Source organism: Vipera ursinii (genome assembly GCF_947247035.1).
Source record: "Vipera ursinii genome assembly, chromosome: 13".
Taxonomy (NCBI): domain Eukaryota; kingdom Metazoa; phylum Chordata; class Lepidosauria; order Squamata; family Viperidae; genus Vipera; species Vipera ursinii.
Window position 1 is genome coordinate 7,494,077 of NC_139526.1, and position 21,828 is coordinate 7,515,904.

A 21,828-nucleotide genomic window follows, 5' to 3' on the forward strand; every position below is an offset into this window, starting at 1 on the left:
CCCTGAGGAACTCCACAAACGAGAGACCTAGGGGCCGATCTCTGCCCCCCTGCCAACACCGACTCCGAGCGTCCCAGGAGATAGGAGGAGAACCACTGAAGAACTGTGCCTCCCACTCCCAATCCCCTGAGACGCCGCAGCAAGATACCATGGTCGATGGTATCGAAAGCCGCTGAGAGGTCTAATAGGACTAGGACAGAGGAATGTCCCCTATCCCGCGCCCTCCAGAGATCATTCACCAGAGCGACCAATGCCGTCTCCGTGCTGTACCCGGGCCTGAAACCCGATTGGTAGGGGTCCAGATAATCCGCTTCATCCAGGACCAGAGGGAGCTGATGCGCCACCACACTCTCAACAACCTTCGCAAGAAAGCGAAGGTTGGAGACTGGACGAAAGTTGTTCAAAACGGCTGGGTCCAGGGCAGGCTTCTTGAGGAGAGGTCTCACCACCGCCTCCTTCAAGACGGTGGGGAAATAACCCTCACTCAAAGAAGCAGATATAACCGCCTGGAGCCAGCCTCGTGTCCTCTCCCTAGCTGCATAAACCAGCCAGGAAGGGCACGGGTCCAACAAACATGTGGAGGAGCTCAGCCTCCCCATAATCCTGTCCACTTCATCAGGGGTCACAGAATCAAACTCTTCCCAGATAACATTGACAAGACCGCCCGTGTCCTGATCGCCTGACTCTGCCCAGCTGGAGTCCAAACCGGTCCGAATCCGAGCGATTTTATCCGACAGATGATGACTAAATTCCTCGGCACGACCTTGCAAGGGATCCTCCCTCACCTCCTGATTGAGAAGTGAGCGAGTCACCCTAAACAAGGCGGCCGGGCGATTATCTGCAGACGCGATGAGGGTGGAGAAGTAATTACACCTCGCCACCCTCATCGCTGCGAGATAAGACCTAATATAGGTTCTTAACCGCAACCGGTCGGGTTCGGATCGGCTAGACCTCCAGCAGCTCTCTAGGCCCCGTTTCCGGCGCTTCATCTCCCGGAGCTCCGCGGAAAACCATGGAGCTCGCTGGGATCTGCGCCGGGTCAGGGGCCGCAAGGGTACAACCCGGTCAAGTGCCTCAGTGGCTGCCCTTCCCCAGGCTTCCACTAAGGCATCAGCCGAGCTGTGAGCAGTGGAGGAAAGAATGTTCACCACTGTAGGGGTCTCTTTTTTTAACAAGTGATGATGAAAATTTAAATCAAAATCCCAGCAGGTTGCTATGCCCAGTGGCTAGAAAACGATGCTTTGAGAAGATGTAGTACTTTTTTTTCAGAGGCATTGCAGATTTTCTTTCTTCTTTCTTTCTTCTTTCTTTCTTTCTTTCTTTCTTTCTTTCTTTCTTTCTTTCTTTCTTTCTTTCTTTCTTTCTTTCTTTCTTCCTTCCTTCCTTCCTTCCTTCCTTCCTTTCTCTTTCTCTTTCTCTCTCTTTCTCTTTCTTCCTTTCCTTTCCTTTCCTTTCCTTTTTTAAAAAAGGCAATGTATACCCCCCCAAAAAAAGATGCCCCAAAGTATCTAAGTTCTTTGGTAAATTCGAATTAATGTTGACATCAAGTGCAGAATCCATATTTTATTTTAAATCACCATGTAAATGTTTGTGTTCTTCCAGCTACAATGCCTTTTCTCATATCCTCACTTCAAAACACATACATCAAGGTCAAACCTGAAGGCAAGAGTTTAGAGTCCCTAACACAACAAACCAGTTCACCCTCCAGGGAAAATAATGAAATACAATCAGGAGATTGCAGGGGGAAAATCGGTTGGTTTAGCCTTGAGAAGAGAGATTATTGTTTTCTTCCCTCAGTTGATTGGATGTTACATAGAAGGAAGTCAAGACTTCTCTTGTTCCAGGGTGCAGGGCATGGACTAATGGTTTTAAATTACAGATCCTGGATGCTAGAAAATAATTGCCAGATTCTTTTACAGCCCTTCTCAATAAACTACAGCTTTCAATAGAAGACGACATCAGGGATCAGCTGTGGAGTTCTTGGTGCTGTCTGAGCTGGGGTTTTTTCTTGCAGACATTTCATGACCCAACTAGGTAAGGTCATCAGTGCTAGAAGGGAGTAGGGTTTGCTCTCTGTTTTTAGGTTTACTGTGGAATTGTTTTGGTCTCGTGTACCGGGTGAACCTGACATCTATTTTGGAAGCCTAGCTGGCCTTCACCTCCCCACTTTCTTATAACACAGTGAATTAGGGAAGGGTTTGCCTGAAATGTTTCCAAATATTTACCCTGCTTCCCAAGTCTTTATAGAAGGTTTCAACCTTCTTTCCCTATGTAATGATTCCTGCATATTTTTGTCTAGTTAGAGTTAGGGGTTGGGTTAGGGTTAGACTTGGGGTTGGGTTAGGGTTAGAGTTAGTGATTGGGTTAGGGTTAGAGTTAGGGGTTGAGTTAGGGTTAGACTTAGGGGTTGGGTTAGGGTTAGAGTTAGGGGTTGGGTTAAGGATTGGGTTAGGGTTGAACTTAGAGTTAGGGATTGTGTTAGGGTTAGAGTTAGATAAGGGGTTGGGTTAGGGTTAGAATTAGGGGTAGGGTTAGAATTAGTGTTAGGGGTTGGGATAGGGTTAGAGTTAGGGGTTGGGTTAAGGATTGGGTTAGGGTTGGACTTAGAGTTAGGGGTTGGGCTAGGGTTAGAGTTAGGGGTTGGGTTAGGGTTAGAGTTAGGGATTGGGTTAGGGTTAGAGTTAGAGGTTGGTTAGGGTTAGGGTTAGAGTAAGGGGTTGGGTTAGGGTTAGAATTAGGGGTAGGGTTAGAATTAGAGTTAGTGGTTGGGATAGGGTTAGAGTTAGAGGTTGGGTTAAGGATTGGGTTAGGGTTGGACTTAGAGTTAGGGGTTGGGCTAGGGTTAGAGTTAGGGGTTGGGTTAGGGTTAGAGTTAGGGATTGGGTTAGGGTTAGAGGTTGGTTAGGGTTAGGGTTAGGGTTAGGGTTAGAGTAAGAAGTTGGGTTATGGTTAGAATTAGGGGTAGGGTTAGAATTAGAGTTAGGGGTTGGGATAGGGTTAGAGTTAGGGTTAGGGTTAGGGTTAGGGTTAAGCCTGTGTTAGACTTCTTTTCCTGCAGACTTTTCATGACCAGGCTAAGTAACAATATAATGCCTAATTGCTTCCTTCCTCCTTATCTTTTAATTCTAAACTATTATGGTTTGTCATACTGCCAGATGTTCATGTTCATGTTATTATTTATTGTTTCAATATTTTACTGACTTTTATTGTTTTAATGGTCTACTGGCTTTTACTGTTTGTAAGCCACCCAGGGTCCCCTCTAGGCAAGATGGGCAGCATACAAGTTTAATGAATAAGTGAATACAGGAAAGAATAAAGTTGTAGTGCTCTATGAAGCTTTCAGTAGTCTCCTTTGCACCAATGATGTTACCAACCCTGGTCATGAAAAGTCTGCAGGAAAACAACCAATATCAGGAAACATCAATTCTGACCAACATAGATCCTCTACTATTAGTCAGCCATCTGATCGATATGATTTAATTTGGATTCCTGCAGTAAACAGGAAGTGGACTTCATGGTCTAAATCCATAAGTCAACCATGGGTCTGCAGAATTCTGGGAGCTGAAGTTCCATAAATCTTAAAGTTGCTGAGGTTGAGAAATATCAGCCTAAATGCAGCCTTCCTATTCTACAATTATAGATCAAACTTTGAGTGACCATCTGCACAACAGATTTTTTTTTTGTCTTTGTAGGAAAGATATTTGGCAAGCCAACTCGACAGTGGCAACTGCGCTACTGTTATATTTGCCAAAAGACAACAATTTTCACCAGAGTTGATTTTTTTAAACCAGTCTACTCAGCAAGTCAGCTGAGGACAGAACAAACATCACTATTTCTTTCCACGCCAGAGAATTTGATGTGACCCATTTATGAAGCCAAATATGATCACACCACAAGGGTTTTGATCCTGTTTTGTTTGTTTTATGTTTTTGTTTTATTTAATTTATATACCGCCCTTCTCCTTGGTGGGGACTCAGGGCGGTTCACAGGGCATATATAAAAAAGACAATACAAAAAATAAAAAAGATTAAACCCATGCCCAGTTAAAAACAGTGAACAAGTCTAAAACAACTATTAAAACCCATCCCCGTCAGGCCAGACCAGCTATTTCAAATAGGTGGGTCTTCAGGTCACGACGGAAAGTTCGGAGGTCTGGTGCCATCCGGAGCTCCACCGGCAGTTGGTTCCATAATGCCGGAGCGCCCACAGAGAAGGCCCTCCCCCTGGGGGCCACCAGTCGGCATTCCCTGACTGGCGGCACCCTGAGGAGGCCCTCTCTGTGGGAACGCACAGGGCGGAGGGGAGTTGACGCCGGCAGCAGGTGGTCCCTGAGGTATCCCGGACCCATGCCATGTAGGGACTTAAAGATCGTTACCAAAACCTTGAACCTTACCCGGAAGACAACTGGCAACCAATGCAGCTCACGGAGCAAAGGTGTAACATGGGAGTACCGGGAAACTCCCAAGACAACTCTCGCGGCCGCATTCTGTACCAGTTGGAGCCTCCGAGTGGTCTTCAAGGGAAGCCCCATGTAGAGAGCATTACAGTAGTCAAGGCGAGAGGTCACGAGCGCATGAGTGATCGTACACAGGGCATCCCGGTTCAGATAGGGCCGCAACTGGCGCACCAGGCGAACCTGGGCGAAAGCCCCCCTAGTCACGGCCACTATATGATCTTCCAGGGTAAGCCGTGAATCTAGGAGGACTCCCAAGTTGCGAGCCCTATCCACGGGGGGTAAGAGCTCACCCCCCATAGAAAGAGATGGAACATTTGGAATGTCCCGGGATGCCGGAATGTACAGCCACTCAGTCTTGTCAGGGTTGAGTTGAAGTCTGTTCCTCCCCATCCAGACCCGAACCGCCTCCAGGCAACGGGACATCAAAGCGAGGGCATCACTGGGGTGGTTTGGGGTCGAAAAGAAAAGTTGGGTATCATCGGCATACTGATGATACCCAACTCCAAAACCACGAATGATCTCACCCAGCGGTTTCATATAGATGTTGAACAGGAGAGGCGAGAGAACCGACCCCTGAGGAACTCCACAAACGAGAGACCTAGGGGCCGATCTCTGCCCCCCTGCCAACACCGACTGCGTGCATCCCAGGAGATAGGAGGAGAACCACTGAAGAACTGTGCCTCCCACTCCCAATCCCCTGAGACGCCGCAGCAAGATACCATGGTCGATGGTATCGAAAGCCGCCGAGAGGTCTAATAGGACTAGGACAGAGGAATATCCCCTATCCCGAGCCCTCCAGAGATCATTCACCAGAGCGACCAATGCCGTCTCCGTGCTGTACCCGGGCCTGAAACCCGATTGGTAGGGGTCCAGATAATCCGCTTCATCCAGGACCAGAGGGAGCTGATGCGCCACCACACTCTCGACAACCTTCGCAAGAAAGCGAAGGTTGGAGACTGGACGAAAGTTGTTCAAAACAGCTGGGTCCAAGGCAGGCTTCTTGAGGAGAGGTCTCACCACCGCCTCCTTCAAGACGGTGGGGAAATAACCCTCACTCAAAGAAGCAGATATAACCGCCTGGAGCCAGCCTCGTGTCCTCTCCCTAGCTGCATAAACCAGCCAGGAAGGGCACGGGTCCAACAAACATGTGGAGGAGCTCAGCCTCCCCATAATCCTGTCCACTTCATCAGGGGTCACAGAATCAAACTCTTCCCAGTTCTTGTGTGCAATTCTCAGTTGTTGGGGTTTGATGATGATTAAGATAATGATATCATGACACATAAGCTCTCACAGGAAATAACTATGATGGCATGGTGGAAGGGCTTGGTGGCTTCAGGGACAATGAGGGTAATGTTGGAAGGAACATGACCTCCCAGAAGTTTTTGCCCAACTGAGAAGGTGAAAAGTGGAGTCTGAAGCTAAGAATAATCCACAACAGGGATGATGACAACTAAAAGGAATACACATCCAACTAAAAGGAACTTATAAATCAAAAGATAGCAAGAGCAAGCCAATTCTGTACTTGTTGCTAGGTTAAACCCCAGATTCTCTATGAAGTTATCTGGAGTCAAAAGCAAATGAGATTTAACTTACTTTTAATTGAATAATGAGGCTGTACTTTCCCAGCTGCTCCTGAAAGTTTGTTTTGTTTTAGGTGGATTTTATCATAATTTCATCCTGTCTTATGCTCTCTTTGCTGCCTTCGTGGTAATCTATTGCTTTACTCAGGTTTATGGTTTGTTACATTATAAAATGTAATGGCTTTTTTTATTGGGCTTTGTTTTCTAAGCCACCTTAATCATTTTGCACATGAACTGAAAAGGAAAATGGAATTAGGAACACAGAAATTTAAGAAGCTACTTAATACCAAGTTGGTTCATGATTTTGCTGGGCTCGATATTGCATAATACCTTAGGACTCAAGCAAACCTTGATAATTTTCAGCAGAATCCCTATTTTCCATGGAGATCTAAATTCTCTAACCCAAGAGAAATGTGATGAAGAAAGAAATGAATACACAAGCCAACAGGAAAATTGGTAGTAAGAGTCTAAGGGCCATAGATACTTCAAATTTCAAACCTAAATGAGTGAACTCTCATCATACTATATTGCATATATATGTGTTTGTATGTAAGCCCAAATGTATATATATGCATTCATATTCATATTAAATTTGTGTGTCTCAGAAAATGTCTTCAGCTTCCAAGAAGCCTTGGCCAGGGATTTGGGTGGATCCAAATTCCTTCCTCTAATCTACTGCATAATTCTGGTAGTTATAAGATGGTATGCAAGGAAAATGTACTGTCTTGAACTCTTGACGCAAGTCAAATATCTAAATGTAAAACATTAATAAGGAAGCAAGCACCTATAGGTTGGTATTGTGAAAAATGAGGACAGATTGGGCCATATTTATACTGGATGATCAGAACTGTTTTTTCCTGTGCAGAATGCAGAGAAGAGTAACAAAGATGATTAGGGGACTGGAGGCTAAAACATATAAGGAACTGTTGCTGGAATTGTACATGTCTAGCTTAATGAAAAGGAGGACTAGGGGAGACATGATAGCAGTGTTCCAATATTTCAGGGGTTGCCACAAGGAAGAGGGAGTCAAACTATTCTCCAAAGCACCAGAAGGCAGGACAAAAAGCAACAGATGGAAACTAATCAAGGAGAGAAGCAACCTAGAACTAAGGAGAAATTTCCCAATGGTGAGAACAATTAACAAGCTTGCCTTCAGAAGTTCTGGGTGCTCCATCACAGGAGGCTTTTAAACAGAGACTGGACAGCCACTTGTCTGAAATGGTATAGGGTCTCTTGCTTGAACAGGGGGCTGGACTAGAAGACCTCCAAGGTCCCTTCCAGCTCTATTATTCAGTATTCTGGTTTGTTTGTTTTTTGTTTTGTTTTTTTTAATTGTAACACAGAGTAGGAACCTGCTTCTGCTCGATTCAGCATTAAACCTGGATTTTGAATGGATCATCAAAAGTGCCAGCTTAGCTCTGATGCCTACACAGAGTATACATTATTTAAAAATCAAGCGTTTTATACAGTTACACCTTCCTCCGTAGATTTCTTTGCTGGATGAATGGTTTCTACATGTCTGTTGGTATACTCAAGGAGAGTCTTTTTTTTTAACTGAACTTCCCATCTTATTCCTCCTTTAAGAAAGCTGAGTACTAGATAGTCCTTGACTTACAACTGTAACTGAGCCCAGAAACCTGAGTTCTATGGGTCATTAAGCAGGTCATCATGTGACTGACACAATTTTACAACATTTTGGGTGGCAGCCATTCAGCAAACGGCAGTTGTGAATGGAGCCCATTGTTTGCAATGGGCTTTTGGGGGGGGTGGAAACTAGAAGTAAATACCAGTTTCCAGCAAAAAAGCAACACCTTAAATCTTGGTCACACGACTGTGGGATGCTGTAAACAGCTGTAAATGTGGATTGGTTGCAGAGTGCCCAAAATGTGATCACATGACTGGGAGGGATCTCAAAACTTTGAATCTGTAAGTATCTTTGAATTTGTAAGTATCTTTTGGGGGGGTCCTTCATAACTTCAAACAATCACTAATTGGGCAGTTGTACAATAAAACTAAGAGGTCTCAGAAGACTAGAGTTGAATAGATAGAAACCTCTAACTATGGCAGTCAATATAGTTATATGCTTCCCACACATAAGGACACTTTCCTACCACACTATGGAGAGCAATTTACACAAGTACAGCATAACTGCGAGGTAAATTTGACATAGATTTAGACAGGACACCCACAATCCTAAAAGATGTTAAGACTTAAGATATTGATGGTATATGCCCCTACACAAGTTCTAAAGCATTGCCCTCTTCAATCCAAAATGCTTCACAGCCATAGAATCCAAGTAGTGCTTTGATGACACAATCACAGCCTTATCCTTTTGACATCAACTTGAGGGTTGTTGTTTTTTTGGCCACCCACTCTCATGTACACCCCCTGCAGCCACACAAACTAGGATTCTGTTCATCAATGCATCTATTTCTCATCTCTTGAAAATATAGTTAACTGGCTTAAACACCAGTTCAAACAAAGTTCATTCCTTCATTAGATATAGCAGAAGACAACCAGGCCCTGGTAAAACATCTGTCTTATAAAAATCCTTTCTGCTGAAATCTATGCTGTTAAGGGTCACACCCAGGAAGGACATGGAGAGCGGCTGAAATTTACCCCAAACCAAAAAAATCTCAGAGTAAAAATTCAACAAATATTTGTTTCAGCTATGAAAGTCAAGTCATTCCAGTAGGTTCATAAATGAACACCAGGACTCTCTGCCTGCTGTGGCTTTTGGAAAACGAATAGTGTATTTTAAAGGAGAAGGTTTGGAAAAATAAAACGAAAAAACCTACTTACGGTGGCTGTGCCTGAGACAGTTTGTGCATTTGTGTCACTTGTGTTTGGTTCGGAGTGCGTCTGCGTAGGCGGGTACAGGTTTAACGTGTGCTCTGCAACCGTGGTTTGCCCAGAGTAGTCAGGGGTCGGGTGAGGATGGGGGCCGGTGTAGTCTCCTGGGATACCATTCTGAGGAGGAGCAAACTGGGTGGAGGCATAAGGCTGGGCCATGGTGTCAGGGGGTGCAGTGGCTTCCTGATTACCCTGCAGAAACATTAAACAACAGGAGAGAAAACTGAGCGGGATTTGGCTTTGCAAAGATTAATGCATCTTTGAAGGTGCTTCATCACATTTCTGTCCAGCTGCTCTTCCTGCTGGGACCTCAGTGGAAGGCCCATTAGTCATCCATCTGCAGGAAGCTGCCACTGGTTTTACTCACAAATAAGGTTTCCTGGGGATCACACAACTTTTTAATGCAGCATCTTTGGTTTGTGTTCCTGAACCTGATCCAGCAGTAAAATAACGTCATTCCAATAATGTCCAACAACCCATTGCTGCAATTGTCTGATGAGCAAAATTCTGTCCCTCTCTCTGTGTGATAAAGGTGGGGTTTACAGAACAGACCAAAGTCAAGTTTGCTGCCAATTCTCTAAGATTGCAGTTAGTTGCATAAAGACTGATTTTGAAATTATCAGTAAAATCTTGAACCTTGTAGTGTGTGTGACAAACAAAGCAGAAACATAACAATCAGACAGAATATTTATATATTTCTTTATAGAATCCCCTTTTTAAAACCACAGGAATATGCCTTCCTATGAAATGGAAGCCAAATAATTTGATTTTTAAATTTTACTTTTCTCCCTTTTTTAGTCGAACATATATCTAGTACTAGCTGAATGTTAAGAACACACATTGTGGAATATTTAAACATTAACAGAAAAACAATGATTTATAGTGCAAAACTATCAGTGAATGAAGACTATAGCAATCATACAGTATTTGAAAATAAATTGGATTTTTAAAGTTGTCTTTAAACCATGAATATTTCCAAAGGAACAAGACATCATAGTTTCCTGCCATACTATTATTTATCTCTATTAATTAGATAATAATATAATTCAAACCCTCCAGTCCGTGACACCTTGTTTTTTTCAACAACTTGTATGCAAAATACAAGCTAATCACCCAACTTATTCCCAGGCACTAGTCGACTAAAGTTTCCATCAATGCAACACCTAAAAAATGGGACAAAAGAAAAAAAAAGAATCTGAATTTCTATTTAAATGGTCTGTCAGGACCCACCTCAATCCACATCTTAGGAAATAAGAACTCTTGGATGCAAGTTTAGTCCAAAAGGAAAATGTTTACTAGGAAGGAATTGATTGTGGGAATACAAGACGGAATCTGAGAAAAGTTACATTTCAATCCTATATAAACCATTCCCATTCCAGCCCCTCCCCTCATCCATTTGGTCAGGCTGTCGTCAGTTGCTAGGTGTCAGGTTCTTCCATGGGAAAGGGAACTCTCCTTGGTTTTATGGTTATTGCTTCCCTTTTTTCAGTTGTAAATGAAGACACAAACCATATCTGTCTGTCCCCCTCCCTTCCCCCGTTAAAACATCCCCTGTTGTTTGAAAATCGCTTTAGTAACCATCCTCTCCCCCCCCCTCGGAGAGATGGCAGAATCCCCAGTAATAGCACGTTGTTCTACCTATACAATTATGAAATGTGATATAAATGGATTCTGACATTCGGCTCTCCTTTCAGAAAAAAGATGAGTCCATCTGTGGGGAAAGAAAACATATAACTGTTAGCCTGGTTTGTTTGGATATTCTGTATGAAACCTCTTAAGCAACTTGGGTGCTTTAACATGGAGTTTGTTAACCCATTCGTTTTCTGAGGAGGGGAGGTGTTTCCATGCCACTAAATATTGTATCGTTCCATGGTGTTTTCTGGAATCTAAGATTTCTTTCACTTCAAAATGTTGTTCTCCTTCCACCATGATGGGGGGTGGTGGTGGTGGGATTTTTTCTCGTAGTGGAGATTGTTGTTCTCTCTTTAATAGACTGCAGTGGAAGGTTGGGTGTATTCGTCTAAGATTTTTGGGTAGTTCTAATTCAACTGTTACTGGGTTTATGATTCTTTTAATTGGAAAGGGTCCAATATATTTTGGTCCTAGTTTTTTACAGGGTTGGAGTGATTTCAGGTATTTTGTGGATAAATATACCATCTCTCCTACCCTAAATGGTGTGGGATCGGTTCTTTTTTTGTCTGCCTGTGTCTTGTATGCTTTTCTGGCATCTTCCAACGCTTTCCTAACGATTGGCCATGTATTTTGTAATTGAGCAATCCATTCCTTCAGGTCAGGGATAACCGGTTCTTTTGGGGTTAGTTCTGGTATTGGGTTGAAACTCTGGCCTGTAGCTACTTGAAAAGGAGTGTAACCTGTGCTTGAGTGGACTGCATTATTATATGCTACTTCTGCAAAAGGCAGTAGGTCCGTCCAGTCGGACTGCTGAAAATTAATATAGCATCTCAGATATTGTTCAAGTATATTATTAAGTCTTTCAGAAGCTCCGTCTGTCTGAGGATGGTGACTAGATGACAGTCCTTGGGTGGTTCCTAAGAGGGATAAAAATTCTTTCCAAAATGCCGACGTAAATTGCACCCCTCTGTCAGATATGATGCGTTGTGGTACCCCGTGCAATCTGTAAATATGCTGTACAAAAAGTTTTGCTAATGCTTTTGCAGTCGGGATTTTTTGGCAAGGTATGAAGTGTACTTGCTTAGAGAACAGATCTGTGACAGTCCAGACTACGGTGTTTCCATTACTTTCAGGCAGTTCTACGATAAAATCCATGGCTATTTCTTTCCATGGGGCTGAGGGGTTTGCCACCGGTTGTAACAGACCTGGCGGTTTCCCTTGCAGTCTTTTGGCCATCGCGCAAATTTGACAGCTACCCACATAGCTTTCTATGTCCTTTTTCATAGATGGCCACCAAAATTGCCTTTTAGTTAAGTGTAAGGTTTTTACAAAGCCAAAGTGTCCTGCTGATTTTGTATCATGGCACAGTTGCATGAAATTGATTCTCTGTGTGGCAGGTATATATAGCTTCTCCCCCACCCACGGTAGTCCATCTTTAATTGTGCACACATGTTTATTTTTCTGGAACCATTCATCACTTTCCAAAGATTTCCTGAATTCTATTCCAGTTTGGCTATCTACCTTCGGCTTCATTTTTTCTTGTGCCCTGGTGGTGACTGGTGCTGCCAGTTGTTGTTCCGGTACAAGTGGTTTAAAGTCAGTAACTCTTGTGCTGTTATATTGGGGCATGCGGGATAATGCATCTGCAAGGAAGTTCTTTCCCCCCGGTAAGTGTTTGAGAGTGAAATTGAATCGGTGAAAATGTTGGGACCAGCGGGCTTGCTTAGGAGTGAGCTTCCTGGGCGTTTTTAGTGCTTCCAAATTTTTGTGGTCTGTCCAGACCTGGAAAGGTATTTTATTTCCTTCTAAAAATTGGCGCCATGTTAGTAATGCCCACCTCAGCGAGAATGCCTCTTTTTCCCATATTGGCCAGCGTTGTTCTGTTTCTGTGAGTTTTCTGGATGTGTATGCGCATGGTTGCAATGTCCCCCCATCATTTTCTTGTAATAGTACGGCTCCTACCGCTACATCACTCGCATCTGCCTGTATTACAAAAGGTTTGTCGGGATCTGGGTGTTTTAGGACAGGTTCAGCAGAAAAAAGTCTCTTTAGCCTCTCAAATGCTGCTTGACATTCCATTGACCATTTCAGAGGCTGGCTGGGTTTCACGGGTGACCCCCCCTTCGTTTTCAACAAATTTGTGAGGGGCATGGCTATTTGGCCAAATGCGGGGATGAATTGGCGGTAGAAGTTTGCAAACCCCAGGAAACTTTGCAATTGCTTCCGTGTGCGGGGGGGTGCCCACTCTAGTACTGCTCTGACCTTCTCAGGGTCCATTTCGATGCCCTCTGGAGATATGCGATATCCCAGGTAGTCGATTTTTTCCTGATGGAATTCACACTTCGATAATTTAGCATATAAGTGGGCAGCTCGCAACTTCTTCAGGACTGCTCTGACTAGTTTGATATGTTCCTCTTTAGTTTCTGTGAAGATAAGGATGTCATCGAGGTAAACCAGGACCCCCTTATATAGGTGCTCTCTCAGCACGTCATTAATTAATTGCATAAAGACTGCGGGTGCCCCTTGCAGTCCGAATGGCAATACTTTGAATTGATAGCACCCCATTGGGCAGTTGAATGCAGTCTTCCATTCGTCTCCTTCCTTAATCCTAATTCGGTAGTATGCTTCCCTCAGGTCTAGTTTGGTAAAAATCTTTCCTTTCGATAGGTGGGATAACATATCCTTCATTAGGGGAAGGGGGTACAGATTACATTCACTAATTGTGTTCAAATTTCTATAGTCCACAACCAAACGAAAGGATCCATCCTTCTTCTCCCTGAACAGAACCGGGGCGGCCACTTTGGGTTTGGCAGGCTCAATAAATCCTCTTTCTAAGTTTTTCTTTATGAATCTCTCCATTTCTGCCATTTCCCTTGGGCTCATGGCATACATCCTGGGTTTTGGGAGTTTTGCCCCAGGTTTGAATTCTATGGTGCAGTCTGTGGGGCGGTGGGGGGGAAGCTCATCTGCTCTTTCCTCACTGAAAACCTCAGCCAGGTCCCTGTATTCCTCTGGTATCTCTGGTAATCCCTTCTCTTTCCCCACTGCTGCTGTCTCCTCCCTCTGGGTTGGGGGGGTGCTTTTGGAGTCTACGTTCTTCTGCCCCCCCTTTGGGAAGTTGAGTTCTGCTGTCCTCCAGTTTATCCCGGGGTTCCATTTCTTCAGCCATTCCAGTCCTAGGATCATTGGGCATTCCATGCCTGGGGCCACTATAAACGTTATGTCCTCCTCATGGGGCCCCAGTGATAGGTGGATTGGTAAAGTGGCTAGGGTGGCTGGTCCTCCCCCTGCTATTGTCCCATCTAATTGACTAAAAGAGATTGGATGTTTTAGCCTCCTCACTGGGATGCTCAATCTCTCCACCAGCGTTGGGCTGATAAGGCAGCGGATGCACCCAGAGTCTATCAGAGCTTTTATTTTGGCTGCTTCAGGCATAGGGGAAGCTAATATAGTCACTGTCTTAAGCATGGGTGGAAGGGGTCCACTTACCAATGGTTCTCCCTCTGAGCTGTCTTCCGAGTTGTCCACCGTCCCTGCGGTGCAGGCCGGAGTCCAGTCCCAGTTCCTGGCAGGAATTGTGGACTCTACAGCCTCTGTCCCCTTCATGGAAGATTCTTTTGTGTTGCCTTGGGGCTTCCCCGGCTTCTTGGAGGATGATGCCTCTGGTTTTCGGGGGGGGGCTTTTGAACGACATTCTGCAGCACGGTGGCCCTCTCTCCCGCAGTTGAAACAACTTGTTGATTTTTTGGCTGTGGCTGGTGGTTTTTCCCCCTCGCGTGTTTGCTCGGGTGGCAGGCGGCCCCATGGTTTTCCTCTGCGGTGTCTCTTCAGTAGGTCTATTTCCACTTCCTCCGCCAGGATGTACCAGTCGTCGAGGTGGGGTGGGTCTCCTCGAGGCAGGCAAGCATCATACAGGTCGTAGTTCAGACCGTCTTTGAAATGGCTAAGGAGGATGTCTTCTGGCCAGTTCAGCTTGCTGGCAATGGCTCGGAATTCTTGGGTATAATCAGCCACTGTTCGCCTGCCCTGCCTCACCGTTTTGATTCTCTCCCGGGCCTTACGGTCAGCCAAAGGATCCTCGAACCGTCGCCTCAAAGATGACATGAATCGGTTGAAGTCGTTGAGTTTTGGGGCGTTGGAGTCATGCAAGTTCACCACCCAGTCTGCAGCCATCCCGTCCAGGGCAGATTGCACAATTCGGATGCGTGTTTTGTCACTGGGGATGTCCCGTCCATACTCTTCCATGTAGCTGAGGACTTGGGTTAGGAAAAATCCCAGTCGTGATGGCTCCCCCTTGAATTTGACTTCCAGGGGCGGGAGTCTTTGGCTGGAGCGTTGTCTGCGCCGTGGCCGGTATCGCTCCTCATCCTGGTCCCCATCTGTGGTTCTGGGGGGGTGGGTGGGTACTGCTGAGGCAGCAATTCCTGTTCCATTGGATGGCCCCGGGGTTTCAGGTGTTGGATCCCCTCCGTTACCTTTCCAGTTGCGTCCCCAGGCGCTGCCTCGGTTGCGATTTTCAGCTCTCTCCTCCCTCAGTGAACTCAGGGTTGCTTTCATCAGATCAATGGCCTTTTCCAGGATCCGCTCCTCCTCGCTGGCGTGCAGGGAACTCTCCATCTCTTGCCTCCATTCCGGTTGGTGGTTACTACGCCTCAGGGTCTTTTCTCCCGAAGCCTTTTCCCACTCACTTTTCCTTCCAACGCCCATCGACCACCGGGGTTTTCGGTCGTACTGCTCCACCGCTTCTTCCCCGGGGGAATATGCTGCTTCAGTTTCCCATTGTCTCTGGGATTCCATTTGGGGGGAAGACTCCCCCTCCATGGGGCTTCCCTCCTCTCTTGCTTCGTCGCCAGACATTTGTATTTGTTGCAAAGTCCCCCGGTAAGGTTTTCCCTTCCAGGTTGACTCTTAAAGCAGATTCCGTCTACTGTCAGGACCCACCTCAATCCACATCTTAGGAAATAAGAACTCTTGGATGCAAGTTTAGTCCAAAAGGAAAATGTTTACTAGGAAGGAATTGATTGTGGGAATACAAGACGGAATCTGAGAAAAGTTACATTTCAATCCTATATAAACCATTCCCATTCCAGCCCCTCCCCTCATCCATTTGGTCAGGCTGTCGTCAGTTGCTAGGTGTCAGGTTCTTCCATGGGAAAGGGAACTCTCCTTGGTTTTATGGTTATTGCTTCCCTTTTTTCAGTTGTAAATGAAGACACAAACCATATCTGTCTGTCCCCCTCCCTTCCCCCGTTAAAACATCCCCTGTTGTTTGAAAATCGCTTTAGTAACCATCCTCTCCCCCCCCCCTCGGAGAGATGGCAGAATCCCCAGTAATAGCACGTTGTTCTACCTATACAATTATGAAATGTGATATAAATGGATTCTGACATGGTCCCTAAAAGTGGGACTGCAAATATGAAAGTGACATTGTCCTTTTCATTGATGAAGTTTGCCAGGGTCCTTGAATCAATGGAAGTTATTATTGTGGATGGATGGATGGATGGAATAATGGGCAGATGATTGATTGATAGAACAATAGATTGACAGGATGGATGGATGGATAGATGGATGGATGGATGGATGGATGGATGGATGGATGGATGGATGGATGGAGAGATGATAGCAGGATGGATGGATGGATGATCTATCTATCTATCTATCTATCTATCTATCTATCTATCTATCTATCATCTAATCTCATCTAATCTAATCTAATCTAATCTAATCTAATCTAATCTAATCTAATCTAATCTATCCAGACATATGTTATAAAGGAAAATCCTAGCATTAGTATCTAGTATTAGTATATAAAGAATACTTCTGATTCTCACATAACCTCTCCAGGCAAAAAAAAAAAATAGGTTGAGATGGGAAAAGAGAATTTCAGGTAGACATTATGTTTGAAAGGATATGTTCTTATGCAAAAATTTAAATCCAGCATAATCTAGCTCAGCATTTCTTATCTTGCCAGCTTGAGGAGAACAATAGCAATAGCACTTAGACTTATATACAGCTTCACAATGCTTTATAGCCCTCTCTAAGCAGTTTACAGATTCAGCATATTTACCCCCAACAATCTGGGTCCTCATTTTACCGACCTCAGAAGGATGGAAGGCTGAGTCAACCCTGAGCCAGCCAGAATCAAACTCCTAGAGTGAGCAGTGAGTTAGCCTGTGGTACTGCATTTTAACCACTAGACAGCATGCTGCGAGAGTGTTTAACCTCTCTATGCATCTGATGAGGGAGATGTTAATTTGCTAATGGCAAAAGGGCTACTAGACTCTTTTCCAAGTATAAAACAATACTTTTAAATAAAGCATTTTAAAAATAAAAGTTTCATTTAAAAGATGAGCAGTTTGGGTTATTCAAAAAACAAAGTCAGTCCTAAACTTGATGCTAGCAGCAAGCCATATCAAGCAAATTATAATCCAACAGGGTCAACTGCTTTATTTACAAAATGCTTTCTAATAGTGATAATAATAATTTAATATGACTAAACAACATCTGCCTACCCAAGGTTCTTTGGAAGAATTCCATAAGCAGACAAAAAATGCCAAATCTAATCGGATCATTTGGCAGACCATGCGACCAACTATAATAATTTATTAATCTTGTATGCTGTCCAATTTAAAACAACTCTCAGTGGCTCAAAACAATCAAACAAAGAAATTACAATAAAACCAATGTTATATTTAGCCACATCACCTTGGCTGCATTATGTAAATTATTTGGAACTATGTAAATTATTTGGTGTAAATCCTGTAATATTAATTAACATAAAAGTATTTTTTTCAACAGCTATGCCCATCCAGGAAGCTCTTTTTTGAAGCTGCAAACCATCTCCACAGCAACTTTTTGTGAAGTGACAGTGAAACACTTGCAAAAATGTTCACACAGTCCCACTGCCCTTCCACCCAGTTAATCTCCTTTGATTTACAGTCCCAAGGAAGGGGAGGGGGAAACCCCTGTTTACAACATGGGAATGAATAGACCAGTGTTTTTTCAACATTGGCCACTTTAAGATGGGTGGACTTCAACTCCCAAAATTTCCCAGCCAGTTTATTTATTTATTTATTTAATACTATTTCTATACCGCCCTTCTCCCGAAGGACTCAGGGCGGTGAACAGGGCAAGAATAAAAATACAGATTACAAAAGTTAAAACAAGATTAAATAAATGCCCACATACTAAAATACATCTTTAAAACTCAATAAAATAACCATAACAACCCCCCCCCCAATCCCTTCATCAGGCCAGGCCAGCTTGTTCAAAAAAGTATGTTTTTAGCTCGCGGCGAAAGGAGCGAAGGTCGGGTGCTGTCCAGAGCTCAACCGGTAGCTGATTCCATAGCTCCGGGGTGCCCACAGAGAACGCCCTCCCCCTGGGGGCCACCAATCGACATTCTCTGACCGGTGGCACCCTGAGGAGGCCCTCTCTGTGGGAACGCACAGGGCGGAGGGAAGTCGATGCCGGCAGCAGGTGTTCCCTCAGGTACTCTGGACCCCTGCCATGTAGGGCTTTGAATACCATTACTAGTACCTTGAATCTCACCCGGAAGGCAACCGGTAACCAATGCAGCTCGCGGAGCAGAGGTGTAACGTGGGAGTATCGGGAGACTCCCAACACAACTCTCGCGGCTGTATTCTGTACCAGTTGGAGCTTCCGGGTGGTCCTCAAGGGCAGCCCCATGTAGAGAGCGTTGCAGTAGTCTAGTTGAGAGGTCACGAGCGCATGAGTGACAGTGCATAAATCATCCCGGCTTAGATAGGGCCGCAACTGGCGCACCAGGCGAACCTGGGCGAAAGCCCCCCTAGTCACAGCTCCTATGTGGTCTTCCAGGGTGAGCCGTGAATCTAGGAGGACTCCCAAGTTGCGAGCCCTATCTACGGGGGGTAATAATTCGCCCCCCATAGCGAGAGGTGGAATGTACGAATAAACCCGGGATGAAGGTATGCAAAGCCACTCGGTCTTGTCGGGGTTGAGTTGAAGTCTGTTCCTCCCCATCCAGACCCGAACTGCCTCCAGGCAACAGGACATCACGGTGAGGGCATCACTGGGGTGGTTTGGGGTCGAAAGGAAAAGCTGGGTATCATCAGCATACTGATGATACCCAACTCCAAAACCACGAATGATCTCACCCAGCGGTTTCATATAGATGTTGAACAGGAGAGGCGAGAGGACCGACCCCTGAGGAACTCCACAAATGAGAGACCTCGCGGTCGACCTCTGCCCTCCTGCCAACACCGACTGCGAGCGTCCCTGGAGATAGGAGGAGAACCACTGTAAAACTGTGCCTCCCACTCCCAATCCCCTGAGACGCCGCAGCAAGATACCATGGTCGATGGTATCGAAAGCCGCTGAGAGGTCTAATAGGACCAGAACAGAGGAATGCCCCTTGTCCCGAGCCCTCCAGAGATCATTCACCAGCATGACCAATGCCGTCTCTGTGCTGTACCCGGGCCTGAAACCCGATTGGTACGGGTCTAGATAATCCGCTTCATCCAGGACCAGAGGGAGCTGATGTGCCACCACACTCTCAACAACCTTCGCAAGAAAGCGAAGGTTGGAGACAGGACGAAAGTTGTTCAATACAGCTGGGTCCAAGGCAGGCTTCTTGAGGAGAGGTCTCACCACTGCCTCTTTCAAGATGGCGGGGAAGCTGCCCTCGCTCAAAGAAGCCGATATAACTGCCTGGAACCAGCTGCGTGTCCTCTCCCGGGCTGCATAGACCAGTCAGGAAAGGCACGGGTCCAATAAACATGTGGTGGTGCTCAGCCTCCCCATGATCCTGTCCACTTCCTCCGGAGTCACAGAATCAAACTCCTCCCAGGTGATATCGACAAGACCGCCCGTGTCCTACTCGACAGACTCTGCCCAGTCAGAGTCCAGACCGGTCCGAATCCGAGCGATTTTGTCCGACAGATGCTTGTTAATCTCCTCGGCACGACCCTGCAAGGGTTCCTCCCTCACCTCCTGATTCAGGAGGGAGCGAGTCACCCTAAACAGGGCGGCCGGGCGATTATCTGCGGACGCGATAAGGGTGGCGAAGTGGTTAGACCTCGCCTCCCTTATTGCCTCCCTTATCGCAGCGAGATAAGACCTAGTATAGGTTCTTAGTCGCAATCGGTCGGATTCGGATCGGCTGGATCTCCAACCGCTCTCTAGGCCCCGTCTCCGACGCTTCATCTCCCAGAGCTCCGCGGAGAACCATGGAGCTCGACGGGATCTGCACCGGGTCAGGGGCCGCAGGGGTACAACTCAGTCAAGAGCCTCAGTGGCTGCCCTTTCCCAGACTTCCACTAAGGCGTCTGCCGAGCTGTGAGCAAGGGAGGCAGGTGGGGACCCCAGCGCCGCCTGGAACCTCTGGGGATCCATTAAGCGTCTGGGGCGGTACCATTTGATAGGTTCCACACACCCATGGCGGGGGGTGGCAAAACGGAAGACCAGCCGCAGGAGATGATGATCGGTCCATGACAGGGGCATAACAATTGGGGAGCCCCCACCAAGATCATCTAACCACCGTCCAGATAAGAAAACTAGGTCAAGGGTGTGGCCTCCCTCATGAGTCGGTCCCGAAATTACTTGCGTCAGGTCCATGGCCGTCATGGAAGCCATGAACTCCCGAGCCAACTCAGATGATCCTCCCAGAGATGGTAGATTGAAGTCCCCCAAAACTATAAGTTTCGGGAACTCAATCACCAACCCAGAGAGGACATCGAGAAGCTCAGGCAGGGCTGCTGCTGCGTGACTAGGCGAAAGGTACACCAGCAGCAAGCCCAACTGCGCACCAGGGCCGCATCTCAAAAAGAGAGACTCACTCCCGACTATCTGGGGAACGGTGGCCTCCCGTGGGCACAAGGTCTCCCTCATAACAACAGCCACTCCCCCACCCCTACCCTGAGCCCGAGGCCGGTGTAGCACCCGGAAACCTGGTGGGCAAAGATCAACCAGAGGAATACCGCCCTCTGGGCCCAACCAAGTTTCCGTGATGCAAGCCAGGTCCGCCTGCTCACCCTCGACCAAGTCACAGACGAGAAGAGCTTTGTTAGCGACAGACCTGGCATTCAGGTACACCAGCCGGAGCTCAGGAGGCTGCACATCCTAACTCCCGGGACCTCGGGGCGGAGCCAGAGGGTCGGAGTGCCTCACTGCTTGTAAGCAGCGGAGAGATCTTCCCTGAGATCGATACGGCCCTCTGTTCCTCCACCTGCTGCCATTCCCTAACCTCGTGGGAATGGGTAATCCCACGACCAGCCCTGGAGCCCCAGACGCAACCGACCCCTGCTCCTCCCCCCCGCGATCCGCCTTGGCACTGGCCTGAACAGAGGTTGTTGGACTGCCCCCCATGTCCAAACAACCAAAAGAAGTACCCTCCCTCCTCCCTAACCCCCGAAAAAATTTTGACAAAAAACTAACCAGGGGCCTCTTGTTAGGTTTACGTCGGAGGCCCCTACCCGTGCCCAGTTGAAGTCTACTCGTCTTAAAATGGACAAGGATTGAGAAACACTGAAGTAGACAAAATCTGAGTCACTGATGGCAACTGACAATTTTCCAGTTGTGTCAAAAATTGATGACCATTTCTGGGAAACAGGACTAAGACAATCGGGAAATAAAGAGTTGACAAGGGAGGTTTGAAGGAAAGTGTGGAATGGACTTATCATATTTAACTGGGGAATAAATTCCATCTGGTGTTTTTTTGGGAGGGAAGATAGATTGGCTTTGGAGAATTGGACATATTGTATTCAATCAACCAGCAATTGATAATAAATGATATTATGAAACAAATATGGATATTTGATCCAGGACCAATCAGGATTAATTTCTGGGATGATTTGGGATAGTTAAGAAGCTGTGGTAACTTTTCTATGAGTTGATTGCAATAATAGCTTGTTAACGGAGTTTTGGAGTTTCAATCTTGTCTCTCTTTTATTATTAATAATAATTTTATTACTTTTCTATAATACTTTCATTATTGTTGTTCTTTCTGTTAACTATTTTGTTATTAATATAGTATATAGATGACATGCTAACAATTTGTAAATAGATTTAGTAGCTTAGTAGTTTAAAATTCCTTTGGCCTGTTTCTCAAGGGGTAGGTAACTAAAATCGTTATATTATATTAATCAGCATCCAACTAGGGAGGACATTGTGTGTATATATGCGTTAGTCCCTTTTTTTAAGGCACCTTTTCCTCTTTAATGTTTTATTTGCTGTGGGGTTTTTTTCTTTTTATCCTTTTTAAACAATATTTTGGTGTTTTGTACTTTAACCTTTCTTGAATAAAAAAGTAAAATATGTGGAACAAAA

At 45.7% G+C, this 21,828-nt stretch overlaps 1 protein-coding gene across 4 annotated transcripts in view; it reads right to left on the reverse strand.

Moving 5' to 3' along the window:
• Positions 1 to 21,828, reverse strand: part of RBFOX1 (RNA binding fox-1 homolog 1) — a 494,862-nt gene that overhangs the window by 237,586 nt on the left and 235,448 nt on the right. For all 4 annotated transcript variants that reach the window (XM_083373025.1, XM_083373024.1, XM_083373022.1 and 1 more), the window contains exon 2: positions 8,839 to 9,081. In XM_083373025.1, the coding sequence (XP_083229151.1) occupies positions 8,839 to 9,081 (243 nt within the window). The remainder of the gene's footprint in view (positions 1 to 8,838; positions 9,082 to 21,828) is intronic.